Source organism: Dama dama, chromosome 25 (genome assembly GCF_033118175.1).
Source record: "Dama dama isolate Ldn47 chromosome 25, ASM3311817v1, whole genome shotgun sequence".
NCBI lineage: Eukaryota > Metazoa > Chordata > Mammalia > Artiodactyla > Cervidae > Dama > Dama dama.
Genome location: NC_083705.1, coordinates 11,410,259 through 11,427,381, shown reverse-complemented (window position 1 = coordinate 11,427,381; position 17,123 = coordinate 11,410,259). Strand labels below are relative to the sequence as shown.

General features: G+C 35.8%; 1 protein-coding gene across 2 annotated transcripts in view; it reads right to left on the bottom strand.

The window, feature by feature from the left end:
• The window catches only part of RANBP17 (RAN binding protein 17), a 346,604-nt gene that overhangs the window by 320,065 nt on the left and 9,416 nt on the right, over positions 1-17,123 (bottom strand). For both annotated transcript variants that reach the window (XM_061129445.1, XM_061129446.1), the window contains exons 2-3: positions 11,169-11,315; positions 7,637-7,727 (exon numbers count right to left, since the gene is read on the bottom strand). In XM_061129445.1, the coding sequence (XP_060985428.1) occupies positions 7,637-7,727; positions 11,169-11,315 (238 nt within the window). The remainder of the gene's footprint in view (positions 1-7,636; positions 7,728-11,168; positions 11,316-17,123) is intronic.

Genomic DNA, 17,123 nt, shown 5'->3' with positions numbered 1-17,123 from the left:
GCCATACTCAAAATGTATGTATCTACTAGCTATCTCAGTTCATCTCGTGTGTTACCAGACTCACTCATCCCTCTTGATTTTATAATTTTCCATCCTATTTCAGATCACTTTCCTTCCACCACTTTATAATAGCTCACAAATTTCTTTGGAAGCCCACTTCCACAAACTTCAGTCTTCTTCAAGATAAAAACCCCATTTTTATTCTACTATTCAGTATTTCTTAGTCATTTAACATGTGTAAACTCTACTATGCCTTTTGATTTCTATCCTTTTTTATGTGTCACTGACAAAATGTCTCAATTTTATTTCTATAACCCCATTTCTCTAACAAGCTCTGTGATTTTTATTATATAACACCACATGACAGTCACTTTTAGGAATACATATGTCATGTTATAGCAAAAGTGACTACACACTATCTGGCTGTTTAAGCGGTAAAAAACGTACAAATAAAATAATGCAATAAAATAAGTATATAAGTTAAAGAATGTATGAACAGAATAATAAAGCCTAGAATAAAGTTTATACACCAAAATAATTAGTAGTAGGTAGCAAATTCCAGCTATGATGGAGGAGTAACTGAGGCAAAAATAGGCCATAAAGTCAAACAGAAAAATAGAAGAAAAAAATTTTATAAAAGGAAAAGATTCCATTTCTTCTCTGGCCTCAAAGGCCAGCACACAATTTGGGAAAAGAGTGAAGAAAAAGTAAATACTTCACTATTTAACTAAAAGTAGCTTTAACGGAAACAACTCCAAAATTTGAGAACACTTTCAACAGCTGTTCTTGACAATTATGACGAGAATTGTGACATAAAAAAGAAAAGTTCTCACGACTGGCACATTTCAACCTTAATTTTTATTAACATTAAAATTACACACTTACACAAATTAGATTAAAAGACAGATTTTCCTAGCATTAAGAGGTTTCTCCTATGGATTAAAATAATATGGCTCTTTTAAACTTCATTACATATAATTTTTTATTTCCACAATGAAACTTAAGAAAACGATACTGCCACCTGAATATAAAAGAAAATCAATTTATTTACTTCTATTATTTTTAATATCCTGAAAAATTTTAACCTGGAAGGGACATGAGGAATCCATATGTTAGTAGCAGTAACCACTAGCAAGGTAATTTAAAAAATAATAAAACAACCAAATGGGAGACAAACCAAGTTTCACATTTAAGGTAGGTATCAACAAGTACCACTCCCAAAAACCTTGAGAAAAGATACTAGCTAATACGTTTACTATCCAAGGCAAAAAAAAAAATTTAATAGACTCTAATTCTGTAATGTTGGTTGACTGTTTTACATATTCTCATGTTATGTTTATCATTGGTTCAGCCAAAAGTTTGGTTTTAAGTAAAAATAAAAGATACATTTTTCATTATCACCAAGAACTATACTAAATAACTAACTGAATGAACTTTTTGGCCAACCCAATACATGATTTATAATAGTATTCTAGTTTAATAAGCAAGTGCCAATGATAACAAGCAAAACAATAGCAATCTCATCAGGAGCAGCAGAAGATAATAAGGAAAAGTCATACCAAGAAGAAAGTGAAATGTTCAGTAATACACATGGGAGAATGAAATAAACAGCTGGAAAAATTCCCAGACAAAAGTTAATAGAAAGTTGAAAAGCTATGCACTAGAGGCTCTTTGCATGTCGAATGCCCATATGATAACAACAATAATACTTAGCATTTATGAAACAAGTTAGAAATTAAAACTGCTGAAAAAAGCTTTATGTAGCTCTCACAACAATGTGAAGATATTGCTATTATTACTCTGTTTCTTAGCAACAAATATGAACGTCAAAGAGGTAAACAACTGTCACGGAGGCCAGGTTGTTTTGGTTTGAGTTTGTTTGTTTGTTTGTTGTTTTCAAACACCAGCCAATTCATATACACGTGTACACCCGTGGCAGATTCATGTCAATGTGTGGCAAAAACCACCACAAAATTGTAAAGTAATTAGACTCCAATTAAAATAAATTAATTAATTACAAAAAAACACTCTACTAAGTCCAAACTTGCAGTCCAAACTTTGTGATCATTTGGCTGATACTTTCAGTGTTACACATTATAGAAATTTAACATGAAATACTTTTTGACTGATTAATTGAAGTCAAGTAAAAAACATGCCATAAAGTCTATTAGAAAACACACAAAAAGATTACAAAAGAAAGGGGAAAGACTCAATCTCTTGAGGCTTTGGACTTTGAGACTCAAAATCTCTTTGGACTTTGGTCCAAAAGGCTAGCGTGTTATTTAAGGGAAAAGGTAAAGAGAATATAAATACCCCAAATATTAACTCCAAATGCTTTAAGAGAAACAAATCTAGATGCTGTGAACACAAAAGTTTGAGCTCAAGAGCTAGCTTAAGAAATATTTTGAGAGAGAATACATACAGAAAGAAACTATCAAGAGAAGATCAAGATAAGATTTAGGAGACGAAAATGTGGGAAAACGGCAATCTTCACACATGGCTGATAAAAACACAAAATGGTACAGGCACTTTGAAACACAGTAGTGCAGTTTCTTTAAAAGTTAAGAATAAACTTACCCATGACCCAGCAATTTCACTCCCAGGTATCTACTCAAGAGAAATGAAAACATGTGTCTACTCAAAAACTTGTGTGTCAAGGTTCATGGTAGCATTACTCATTGTGGTCAAAAAAGCAAAAACTACCCAAATGTCCATCAAGTGGTGAAACGATAACAAGACATCACATATCTATACAAGGGAATATTATTCTATAATTAAAAATGAAATATCAACACATGCTACAACATGGATGAACCTCAAAAACATTTTGCTAAGTGAAAGAAATCATATGTAAACAAACTACACATGGTAAGATTTTATTTAAATGAAATATCCACAAAAGGTGAACGTTATACAGGCAGAAAACATCTTAGAGGTTGATGGTATGAGAGCAGGACTGTCAATGAGCAATGGGCATTTTGGGGGTATGATGGAAATGTTTACACAAATCTGTAAATTTACCAAAAATAAAAAATTGTACAGTTAAAACAAGTAAACTTTGTGATATGTAAATTATACTTCAATAAAGTTGTTTGAAGGGACATTAGCAAGGAAGAAAAGAGGGAGGGAGGGATTGAATAAGGACAGAGAAAGGGAAGGAGAACTGATTGATTTATATAGGTAATTAAACTTAAGCTACACTTTTATTTAAGGATTGACCTGATGGCTCAGATGGTAAAGAACATGCCTGCCAAGCAGGAAACACAGGTTCTATCCCCAGGTTGGGAAGATCCTCCGGAGAAGGGAATGGTTACCCACTCCAGGATTATTGCCTGGAGAGATCCAATGACAGAGAAGTCTATGGCATCGCAAAGAGTCAGACACGAGTGAGCAACTAACACTTTTGGAGGAGGCTTCCCTGGTGGTTTAGATGGTAAAGAATCTGCCTACAGTGCAGGAAACTTGGGTTCAATCGCTGGGTCAGGAAGATCCCCTGAGGAAGCGATCACAAAGAGTCAGACATGACTGAGGGACTAATACTTTCACACTTTTATTTGAATACAAGATTAAAAGGATAATATTCCAGGCTAGAGAAAATGCAAGAAAAGGCACCAAGGCAGAAATAACATGGTATGGGAAAAATACCTCTGGTACAACTAAGAGGCTAATACCAACGAAGATATAAGACCATGAGGATGATCTACCAGTTTCAAGCTCATGAAAGGACTTTGTTGCCAAGCTGAGGGAAACAGTATTTTAATTGATGGCCAATAGTAAGACATTGTAAATTATACTAATAAAGGCAGAAAACAGTGTCCTGAACACAGAGAATAGGCAATAGAGTTAATGCTGGGAAACAATGAAATATGTAGTCTGGGACCATATCATGAAAGAGTGAAAATTCTGGAGTTGATATAAGAAAGGCAATGTGACTTTGAGTCAACCTTCACATTTTCCATTTTAACTGATATGCCAATTATTCTACTACACATGTTAGACAGGTCATAACATTCTAATCTACTTGAGGAAGCAAGAGTAGTTAAGTCAAACCCGAGAAACTCATAAAGGAAACACATCATTTGTTGCTTGAAACTGCATTATAGGTTTCTACTTTTCTCCAAATTTCTTTTGAGTACACTCATTTTTTAATGAGTACACTTTTAAGTATCCACTTAAAAAATATAAGTGAAAGAAACAATCTGAATAGGCCCATATCTATTAAATTGAGTCAATAATTAAGTGGCATGTATCCTAGGTACGCAAGCATTGTTCAACAATTGAAAATCAATTAATGTAACCCATCACATCAATGGGCTAAAGAAGAAAAATCACATGATCATAACAGATATAAAAAAAATTTTTTTAAAATCCAACAGCCATTGATGATTAAAAAAAAAAAAAAAACTTTCAGGAAACAACAGGAACAGAGGGGGAACTTTCTCAACTTGATAAAGAACATCTATAGAAAAAACCACAGCTGATGAATAAAATCAAAGAACTAAATAAATGAAGAGATATCCCATGTTCACGAATAGGAAGACTCAATGCTGTCAAGATGTCAGTTCTTCCCGAACTGATCTATAGATTCAATTGCAATTCCAATAAAAATCCAAGCAATCTGGATATTGACAAATTGATTCTAATGTTTATATAGAGAGGCAAAAGACCCAGAAGAGCCAACACAATACTAAAGGAGAAAAACAAAGTTGGAGGTCTGACACTACCTAACTTTAAGACTTATTTTTATAAAGCTACAGTAATTAAGACTGTGTGGTACTCGTGAAAGAACAAACAGATTAATGGAGCAGAAGAGAGAACTCAGAAATAGACCCACATAAATACATTCATCTGACCTTTGACAAAGGAGCAAAGGTGATAATATGGAGTAAAGATAGTCTTCTCAACAAATGGTGGCAGAAATGGACCTCCACATGCAAAAAAAAAAAAAACTAAACACAAAACCTTCACTTTTCACAAAAATTAATTAAAAATGGCTCACAACTCTAAATGTAAAATGCAGAACTATAAAAACTCCTAAAAGATAAAAGGAATAAAGTATAGGTGACCTTAGGTTTAGTGATGACGTTTTACAAATAACATTAAAAAATAATTGATAATGTGGACTTCATTAAAATCAAAAGCTTCCGACCAAAGGAATGAGAAGATAACCCACAAACTGGGGGAAAATCTTTGCAAAAGACCTGATAAAGGACTATTTACAAAAATATACAAGGAACTCTTAAAACTCAACAATAAGAAAGCAACCTGACTTAAAAATAGGCAAAAGACTTAGACACCTCATCAAAGAAAATATACAGATGACAAATAAGCATATGAAAAGATGTTCAACATGACACGTTATCATCAAACCATATAAGAATGGTCAAAATCCACAACACTGAAAACACCAAATCTTGGCAACTATGTGGGAGAACGGACTTCTCACTGCTAGTAAGAATGTAAAACTGGCACAGCCCCTTTGGATCACAGTTTGGCGATTTCTTACAAATCTAAACATACTCTTACCATACATACAATCCAGTACTCTCCTTAGTATCTACCAAATGAGGTGAGAGCTTATATACACACAAAAACCTGCTTTATAGCAGCTTTATTCATAATTATTCATAATTGCCAAAGCTTGGAAGAAATCAAGGTATCCTTCAATAGGTGAACTGATAAACTGTGGTAGGTGAACAGACAAACCATGGTACATTCAGACAATGACATGTCAGTTAGCATTAAAAAGAAATGATTTACTAAGCCATGAGAAAACATGGAGAACCTTAAATGCATATTACTAAGTAAAAGAAGCTAATCTGAAAAGGTTACACACATAATTTCAACTATATGACATTCTGAAAAAGGCAAACCTGCGGAAAGAATAAAAAGATCAGTAGTTGCCAGGAATTAGAGGGAAGAGAGAGATGAACAGTTGGAACACAGGCGTTTTAGGGTAGTAAAATATTGTATACAATACAGTAATGGAGGATATGTGTCATTTATACATTTATCCAACCCCACGGACTATATAACACCAACAACACCAACATTGAACTCTAATGTAAACTACGGAGTTTGGGTGATAATGATGTATAAGTGTAGGTTAATCAGCTGTAACAAAGGTACCCACTCTGGTGCAGGATGCTAACAACAGTGGGTGTGAATACTGAGGAAGGCTATACATGTACAGGACCAGAGGCATATACAGGAATTCTCTGTACTTTTCGCTCAATTTTTCTGTGAAGCTAAAAGTGCTCCAAAAAAAAAGTCTACCTAAAATATGTTTGTGTATGTGTGCAAAGTTGAACAAAATCACATTATGACAGGTTTATAACATTTGACTTATTTTTTAAACTGTAGATTTCTCTTTTGCTTTCTTAAGCACACCAGTCCATGACAGAATAGATAAACTCTCCTCTAGATATTCTTCAGCCCATACATTTTTTTGGTAGATGTTCCTTATCAAGTTGAAGAAGTTCCCCTCTATTCTTAGGTACTTAAAGAAATATCAAACATATAAGACAAATGAGGAATTATTGTGGGATTTGATCATTCAAAAACTGAGCTTAAAAGAACCATCATACATAATACTATACTTTAATTTTTCTGTTACACAAACATGAACCATGTGAACCTTGAGGCTAGACAGTAGAATGAGTCAACAGTCTACTTCCAATGTGAAAAAGATAACCAAAAAAACACCCCATACCTCAACTATTGGAGCTTTGTCCATACAAAAAACAACACACACTTAAAATCTTATTAATATCTTACCTTTGAAAAACATATTGGTATATCATAGAATCAATTTTCCAACTATACTAAGTTTCAAGCACTGTTCATACCTAAACACATTATTTTCCTAGAAAGAAGGAAACTACTTTCAATTTTATATGCATCCCACAAGATTCTGATATAGTATTCTGAGAATAGAGAGTAGACTTTTCCCATCATCTAGTTGTATATGAAGTTAAGACAATCGCTAAGAGCATGGACTCCATATAAACTGTGCAAGTTTGAATCAGCTCTATTTCTTCTAGCTGTGTGATCTTGGGTACATTATAGAGCCTATCAAATGTAATTTCCTCATTTATAAAATGAGGATAACAATAGTGCCCATCTCAGAAGTTCTGTAAATAAAATGAGATAGTGCAAATCTTAGTATATGGTACAGACGATTGGTCCCCACCTTCTGTCACCAGGGACCAATTTCATGGAAGACAATTCTTCTATGGTGTGTTGGTGGTGAGAGGGATGGTTCAGGCAGTAATGCAAGTGGGGAGCGGCAGATGAAGCTGTGCTTGCTTGTCTGCCATTCACCTCCTGCTGTGTGACTGCATTCCTAACAGGTTGAGAATCAGTGCAGATCTGCAGTCCAGGGATTTGGGGCCCCTGGTATAGACAATAAAATGCTACTTCTTATTATTTATTATCAAACTAAACAGATGCTTTTTTGATAACACATTTTTGTATTACACATCATCATTCATCACCACATATGTAAAGGAGACTTGACCACTCATCTTTAAAAATGACAAAATAACTTGCAAGTTTGTTAACAGTTGAGTATATTTAAAAGAACAGTTATTTTTAAAGTGCAATTTGATTTAAAAAAGCATAATAAACCACTTACTGATATCTATTCTCTGTTCAACTGGCAAAGGACTGACTCGGCTAACAAGTTTTGAAAGACAAGTTGCTGCAAGGAGTTGAGCATAGGATGTCTGTAAAGAAATATATTTTATTTATTATTATCATATACTATGATAGGAGCTTTTCCTAAGCAATATTGGCTATTTTTCTGGTTTTCCAAATTGGCAGACCTACAAGGGATAAAATATACACAGACATACATGCACACACAAGCAAAAAATCCCTCATAAGGGTAGTTGAGGAAGCCTTTGCAAAGAGCAAGCAGTTTAGAGGGGAAAAAAAATGATAATGAGCAAGTTCAAACAAAATACACATATCATGTCTACACAGTACTGCAAGATCTGGCCTCTGATTATCTCTTCAAATTCATCTGGTTCTTCTCTTCACTATCCTCTGTCCACAACAGCCCTCTTACAGATCCTTTCAACATCTTTCCTACCCTGACCTCTCCTCTCCTTCAGATCCACACTGGCTGTATTCACTCTGGCCACTAATTGTCTTAATAGCATGCTCAAGCCTTCAAAATCCTGTTCAGTTATTCACTATACCTCCAGCAATCTCTTGTAAAGTCCTTTCTTTTTTATTCTCTAGACCAGAGGTCAGCTAACTAAGACCTGTGGATCAAATCCTGTCTGTTCTTGCAAGGCCCATGAGCTATGAATGGTTTTTACTATTTTAAACAGTTGGCAAAAAATAAAAATAATAATATTAATACTATTTCGTGACATGTGAAAATTACATGAAATCTAAATTTCAATGTCCGTAAACAAAATTCAATAGAACATAGCCACACTCACTCATTTACATATTGTCTATGTCTGCTTTCAGACTATGACAGCAGAGTCAAATAGTTAAAACAGTATATGGCACTCGTTGCCTCCTACTGCTGCTCAATGCACTATAAACTTCCATGATGTACTTACTAACTCTCACAGCACATAAAGTACCATGAGTATCACCATGACATGTACCTTTTATTATTACCAGCACATATCTGTCATATCAAAACAAGAAAAGATAGGAGTAGACTTCAAATGTCTAACTTTTAAGGCACAGCGAAATGTGGATTATTTTGTTATTGAATGAGATGGCAAAGCAATGTGCTTTTTATGCACTGGCACTATAGCTGTCCTAAAAGAATACAATATATGCTGACAGTATCAGACTAGGTACTCCTGCCAATAATCCGAACTCACAGGGAATTAAGTCAGACAAAGGAGAAAATGTTAAACAATATATATAACACTGAAATTTTTCCACAAAAAAATAAAGACTACAACCAAAGTTAGGTTTTGAAATGGCTTACTTGTTAGCCAAGTAGGAAAAGCCACTTACCAACAAAGAACTAATTAAATCACCATTATTTTTAGTAGCCAAAGTTACACATGCAGAAAAAATGAATTTCAGACTACTTGCCTGTCAATGAGAATAGGGCCTGGACAGTTAAAAACAACAGAGCAACATCAAAATTCAATTTCAAACCAGGTGAAAGATTTGGAGGCTCCCCTTAGTTCTTTATGAGTTAACAGATGTTATCAACACATATAGCTCACACTGTTATCAATATGATCTGCTTATTCCAGAACCCAATGCTAAGTTTGAAGTGACTAAAGAATTAATCTTCATGAAGACTCTGCATGAAACTAATGGGCAGAGTATTTTCAAAGAAGCTGAGAAAATACTAATCTGTAACCTAAAGTGGTTGCTAAATGTGTCACAAGCAGCGGTAAAATATATGGAACAGAAAAGGCTTAGTTGGACAAATTTACAAAGCTTGTAAAAACGTAAGAGTCTAGAGTCTGGTTATTCATCTTATTATTCATCAGTAGACACTCTGTAGTAAATATCTGAATCTATCATGTGTTAATGAATCAATGGTATTAACAGTGGATTTTAAATCACTTTTATGAATTCATCTTCAGTTCTGACCATTTCTATCAGAAACAGAAGCTTAAAATTCTGACTTGCCCTACCATACTACTAGTTCAGTAGCCTGGCAGTGGTAAAGTCTTACTGCAATTTTTTCTGGAGGGGCTCAGGAATAAGACTGAAATTTTTCTGAATGAGAAGAACCATCTTAATCCACTATTGTTAAACATTAAATGGCTTTTGAAATTAGTTTTTGCTGCAAACTTGATAAAAAGTCTCTTAATGAATTCCACCTAACGTTACAAAATTGTATAAGGCAAATACTGCTTAGTACTAATATTAAACTTAAAATGTAATAAAGTCAATCCAATAACAACTAACACTGATTAAATCACAAATAATATCAAGCTGTTTTACACATTTTCCATACTGTCAAATGTTAAAAAAAAGTAGCCAAATCTCTATTCCTGAGTATATTTTCTGAGCTCAAACTATGTTTTCAGGCCTTGATATAAGTGCAAAGGAAATTTCAAAATCCATTTAACTGAGCAATTCAGGCACCTTCACCTAACCTTCAACTGGAAGTGATTAATCTAGAATATAATCACATCCTAAAAGGCAAATATCAAGAGAAATTTTAATGCAGTTTTACACACGCCATCTAAGTGATGAATATGCTTAATTAAAATCATATGCTCATAAACTGATATCAATACACGGTAGTACCTATCTGTGTGAAGACATTTTTAAAATTGAAATTTGTAAAATCTCTTTACAAATACGTATTAACATGTGGACATTTGCAGTCAATGCTAATGACAGAAAATACCAACTCTGAACTTCAATTAAGCAAAAACGTTATCCCTAAAAGAATAATTCAATTCTTTTCATCAGTAGACTTACACTACAAAAAACTGTACTCAATTATAATTATTTTAAATTTCATCAATAAAACTTCATGGAAATTTTTTTCTCTCTTCTGATAGGCATATTTACAAAACATCCTTGATTTTTCATCTTGGTCCACAAAGACTAAAATATTTACAATCTGGCCCTTTACAGAAAAAGTCTGCTTTTTTCAACCTCTGCTCTACAAACTCTCACTATAGTGCTTACCATATCATTCCACAGCTCTTTATTTAAACATATGCCTTCTCAGATAAACTATGAGTTACTTTAATGTATGTAAGTAAAGCAAGTAGGTAGTACGGTGCCTGCTTTTACAATTAAATATTTGCTAAATGATCCTGAATGAATGGCTATGAAACTCTACAAGACAGGAAGGCAAGAGCATTCCTCTGAATCATTCCTTCACATTTCAGAGTTAACTACAATCTGCTTCTTCCACTTAGACTTTTTTTAATTCCAACTTTTTAAAATATAACTTTTTCCACTGATAGAAGACTTAAAAGGGGGCCAAGAGGAATCAAGAAAGTATTTCAATTCATGTTATTTCTACCTCCTGGGATCTTTCCTAAGTTTTCTTTCTAGGCATTCCAACTCTTTGACAGTCAAATAAACCATAGCAAAAAGACACGTGGTAATACTTACAGTTAACCTACACTGCTAACCTACATGCATTGATTAACACTGACATATACCTACCGATCTTTCATTGTTAATTGCTATTATCAAATACTTACTGTTCCTTGTTCTAATAAAAGTTGACACTTGCTGAGACATTCTGGGCTGTCAATAAGGTCCAGGAGTGCTTTCTCAGCCTCTATTCTTTGTGTAAGATCAGTCCCTATGTAGAGATGAGTACACAATGCTTCCAATTCAGCCAAACTCTTGAGAAGAAAAAAAAAATTAGCATTTTACTTGAGTGGAAAAAATGATAAATATGTTAATCACAGGACACAAGAGATGCAAATATCATGCATGTACTCATCAAGTCAATAAATGCTCATTGAGCTACTTCTACTTACTAGGGGTTACAGTGTTGAACAAAAAAAAGGCAAATCTCCTAGCTCTAAATTACTTAAATTAAAACTGATAGTTCTGTGATGGAAAAGAAGTACAGAAAGAAGGGGACTTGCCTAATCCAAGGAGTTTAAAAAGGTATGCCTAAAGTGGTAACATCTACAGTGACCAGAAAGGACCAGTGATATGAAACAGAAAACAGTCCAGACAAAGAAACAGCATTTCCTGGGGTCCAGAATAGAGCGTAATCATCTCAAGGCATTGGAAGATCAGTACAACTGGTAAACAGACAGCAAGGAGGAGATGCCAAATGAAGGTAAAGAGACGGGTGAGGGGAACTATCATGTGCAAGTTGCACACATTATGTCAATTTACATCCTTTTTCAGACTGTAACAATGTCAACGGTTCCATCAATATAAAAAAGATATAAATATACACTGATGTGGGTCTTCTAAACTAACGACTCATAGTGCTGCAGGTGAACCCTGGCATGATTCTCAGGAACTATGACTTAACCCCATGTTACTTATAGCCAGCTATCATGTTGCAGATTCTATGATACAGATACAAGCAATCATTCATTGTGCTTAGCATCAGAAAGAACACAAATAACAAATATTGGCAAAAATGTGAAGAAAAGGTAACCCTCATACATTGTCTGTGGGAATGTAAAGTAGTGTGGCCACTTTGGTAACAGTAGGGAGCTTCCTAAAAAAAACTAAAATAGAACCATATGACCCAGCAAAAAACCAGGATATATATAAAAAAAAACCTAAAAACACTAATTTGAAAAGCTACATGCACTGCAATGTTCACAGAATGATTTACATGTGCCAAGATATGGAATAAACCTAAGTGTTCACCAACAGATGAATGAATCGAAAGATGTGGTATACACACAAACACATGCATCACTTCAGCTGCTCAGTCGTGTCCGACTCCAGGCAACCCCATGGACTGCAACGCGCCAGGCCTCCCTGTCCATCACCAACTCCTGGAGCTTGCTCAAACTCATGTCCATCAAGTTGGTGATGCCATCCAACCATCTCATCCTCTATCATCCCCTTCTCCTCCCGCCTTCAAACTTTCCCAGTATCAGAGTCTTTTCCAATGAGTTAGTTCTTTGCATCAGGTGGCCAGTCTTGTGGAGTTTCAGCTTCAACATCAGTCTTTCCAATGAAAATTCAGGATTGATTTCCTTTAGGATAGACTGGTTGGATCTCCTTGCTGTCCAAGGCACTCTCAAGAGTCTTCTCCATCACCACAGTTCAAAAGCATCAATTTTTCAGCACTCAGCTTTCTTTATAGTCCAACTCTCACATTGATACATGACACTGGAAGAACCATAGCTTTGACTAGATGGACCTTTGTTGGCAAAGTAATGTCTCTGCTTTTTAATATGCTGTCTAGGTAGGTCATAACTTTCCCTCCAACAAGTAAGTGTCTTTTAATTTCATGGCTGAAGTTACCATCTGCAGTGATTTTGGAGGCCCCAAAAATAAACAGTCATTGTTTCCACTGTTTCCCCATCTATTAGCCATGAAGTGATGAGACCAGAAGCCATGATCTTAGTTTTCTGAATGCTGGGTTTTAAGTCAGATTTCTCACTCTCCTCTTTCACCTTCAAAAAGAGGCTCTTTAGTTCCTCTTCATTTTCTGCCATAACAGTGGTGTCATCTGCCTATCTGAGGTTATTGATACTTCTCGTGGCAATCTTGATTCCAGCTTGTGCTTCATCCAGCCCAGCATTTTGCATGATGCACTCTGCATAGAAGTTAAATAAGCAGGGTGACAACATACAGCTTTGATGTATTCTTTCCTGATTTGGAACCAGTCTGTTGTTCCATGTCCAGTTCTAACTGTTGCTTCCTGACCTGCATACAGATTTCTCAGGAGGCAGGTCAGGTGGTCTGGTATTCCCATCTCTTGAAGAATTTTCCATTTGTAGTGATCCACACAATCAAAGGCAGTGGCATAGTCAATAAAGCAGAAGTAGATTTTTTTTGGAACTCTTGCTTTTTTGATGATCCAAAGTATGTTGGCAATTTGATCTCTGGTTCCTCTGCCTTTTCTAAATCCAGCTTGAACATCTGGAAGTTCACGGTTCATGTATTGTTGAAGCCTGGCTTGGAGAATTTTGAGTATTACTTTGCTAGGGTGTGAGATGAGGGCAATCACGCAGTAGTTTGAGCATTCTTTGGGATTGCCTTTCTTAGGGATTAGAATGAAAACCAACCTTTTCCAGTCCTGGCGACTGCTGAGTTTTCCAAATTTGCTGGCATATTAAGTGCAGTGTTTTCACAGCATCATCTTTTAGGATTTGAAATAGCTCAGCTGGAATCCATCACCTCCACTAGTTTTGGTCATACTAATGACCAAAGGCCCACTTGACTTTGCATTCCAAAATGTCTGGCTCCTGGTGAGTGAACACATCATTGTGATTATCTGGGTCATGAAGATCTTTTTTGTATAGTTCTTCTGTGTATTCTTGCCACCTCTTCTTAATATCTTCTGCTTCTGTTAGGTCCATACCGTTTCGATCCTTCATTGTGCATATCTTTCCATGAAATGTTCCCTTGGTATCTCTAATTTTCTTGACGAGGTCTCTACTCTTTCCCATTCTATTGTTTTCCTCTACTTCTTTGCACTGATCACCAAGGAAGGCTTTCTTATCTCTCCTTGCTATTCTTTGGAATTCCACTCTGCATTCAAATGGGTATATCTTTCCTTTTCTCCTTTGCCTTTAGCTTCTCTTTTCTCAGCTATTTGTAAGGCCTCCTTCAGACAACCATTTTGCCTTTTTGCATTTCTTTTTCTTGGGGATGGTCTTGATCCCTGCCTTCTGTATAATGTCACGAACCTCTGTCCACAGTTCTTCAGGCACTCTGTCTATCAGATCTAGTCTCTGGAATTTGCACTTCCACTGTATAATCATATGGGATTTGATTTAGATCATACCTGAATGGTCTAGTGGTTTTTCCTACTTTCTTCAATTCAAGCCTGAAGTCTGCAATAAGGAGTTCATGATCTGAGCCGTAATAGTCAGCTCCCAGTCTTGTTTTTGCTGACTGTATAGAGCTTCTCCATCTTTGGCTACAAAGAATATAATCAGTCTGATGTTGGTATCGACGATCTGCTGATGTCCATGTGTAGAGTCTTCCCTTGTGTTGTTGGAAGAGGGTGTTTGCTATGACCAGTCCATTCTCTTAGCAAAACTCTATTAGCCTTTGCCATGATTCATTTTGTACTCCAAAGCCAAATTTGCCTGTTATTCCAAGTATCTCTTAACTTTTTTTGCCTTCCAGTCCCCTATAACTAGAAGACATGTTTTTTGGGCGTTAGTTCCAGGTCTTGTAGGTCTTCACAGAACCGTTCAACTTCAGCTTCTTCAGCGTTACTGGTTGGGGTACAGACTTGGATCACTGTGATATTGAATGGTTTGCCTTGGAAATGAAGAGAGATCATTCTGTCATTTTTGAGATTGCACCCAAGTACTGCATTTCAGACTCTTTTGTTGACTATGAGGGCTACTCCATTTCTCCTAAGGGATTCTTGCCCACAGTAGTAGATATAATGGTCATCGGAGTTAAATTTGCCCATTCCAGTTCACTTTAGTTCACTCATTCCTAAAATGTCAATGTTTACTCTTGCCATCATCTCCTGTTTGACTTCCAATTTACCTTGATTCATGGACCTAACATTCCAGGTTCCTATGCAATACTGTTCTTTACAGCATCAGACTTTACTTCCGTCACCAGTCACATCCACAACTGGGTGCTGTTTTTGCTTTGGCTCCATCTCTCCATTCTTTCTGGAATTATTTTTCCACTCTTCTCCAGTAGCATATTGGGCACCTACTGAGCTGGGGGCCATCTTTCAGTGGCATATCTTTTTGCCTTTTCATACTGTTCATGGGATTCTCAAGGCAAGAATACTGAAGTGGTTTGCCATACCAACAGAATATCTCAACCATAAAAAAGAATGAAATTTTGCCATTTACAGCAACATGGATGGACTTGGAAGGCATTGAAAGTCGCTCAGTCATGTCTGACTCTTTGCGACCCCATGGACTATAGTCCCTGGAATTCTCCAGGCCAGAATACTGGAGTGGGTAGCCTATCCCTTCTCCATGGGATCTTCCTAACCCAGGGATCGAACCCAGGTCTCCCACATTGCAGGCAGATTCTTTACCAGCTGAGCTACAAGGGAAGCCCAAGAACACTGGAGTCAGTAGCCTATCCCTTCCCCAGCAGATCTTCCCAACCCAGGAATCGAACTGGGTCTCCTGCATTGCAGGTGGATTCTTTACCAACTGAGCTATCAGGGAAGCCCCCTTGGAGGGCATTATGCTAAGTGAAATAAGTCAGAGGAGAGGAAGACAAATAGTGTATGATACCACTTATATGTGCAGAATCTAAAAAACACAACAAACTAGTTAATATAACAAAAAAAGAAACAGATTCACAGATACAGAAAACAAACTTGTGGTTACCTGTGGAGGGAGGGTGGGAAAAGGCAATATAGAGCTTGGGGAGTAGGAGGTACAAACTACTGGGAGTAAGACAGGCTACGATATATTGTAAAACAGAGGCAACATAGTCAACATTTTGTAATAACTTTAACCTTTAAAAATTGTATAAAAATATAGATGAGGATAAACAAGTAAATTTTAAAAATAAAAAATGAACAATTCATTCTGTAATCATTCATTCATTTATAAGTACAATCTCATCAGAAGATACAAGATACATGGATAAAATCTGAAAGAAAAATTTTTAAATGAGTTCAGTATTCCTCTCAGCTTTAGAGAATTTTTGCTAAAGGCATCTTACTAAAACTACTTCAGTTTGAACTTAGAGAATTATTCTTTGGAGGTCAAAAAAACTTGGCACAGATTTTAATGTCAGGTAGGTATATGAAAGTAATGGGATATTCATAAGTAATGCCATTTTTTTAATCCTTTCTGGATTAAAATGAATTTTTATGAGGCAGTCTTACAGCTACACTAGTCTAAGCATTCCCTCAGATGCGTATACCTTTGCCAAATTAAGAACAGAAGAGGGCTACAGAGAATGAGGAAGCTGAATAGCATCACCAACTCAGTGAACATGAGTTTGTGCAAATTCCAGGAGATGGTGAAGGACAGAGAAGCCTGGTGTGCTGCAGTCCATGGGGTCATGGAGTCAGACACAACTCAGTGACTAAACAACAACAAAGAGGAATACATAAGAGATACTGAAATGAAACCTCCCCTAACTCCCTTTATTCTTTACAGTTCTCACTCCTTGTTTCTTTACGGCATTTTCCACTTCTTTATCCTAGGCCAGAGCACAACATACCACACTAAGAATTTTTTGCTATAGTGAAAATAAAAGTACAAAAGAAAGGTTTCAAAAGGATAAAGATAAAGGACCTCAAATGAACCACATTTTAAACATTTCCTCTATCTGGATTGTCCCAACAAGCCCTAATAGTGCTATTACATACTGTTTATAACATTAAAATGTGTAGAAAACATATGGTTCATGAACACATATGAATTCTCATGTTTCCTCCAAGGGTAAGAAACTTAAAAATGAAAAAAGCTACCATTTTCCCTCTTGTGACTCATGATCAACCTCAGAGTATTTTCCTTCATCTAATAAATTTTAAGGGCTGAATTTTCGAGCTGATA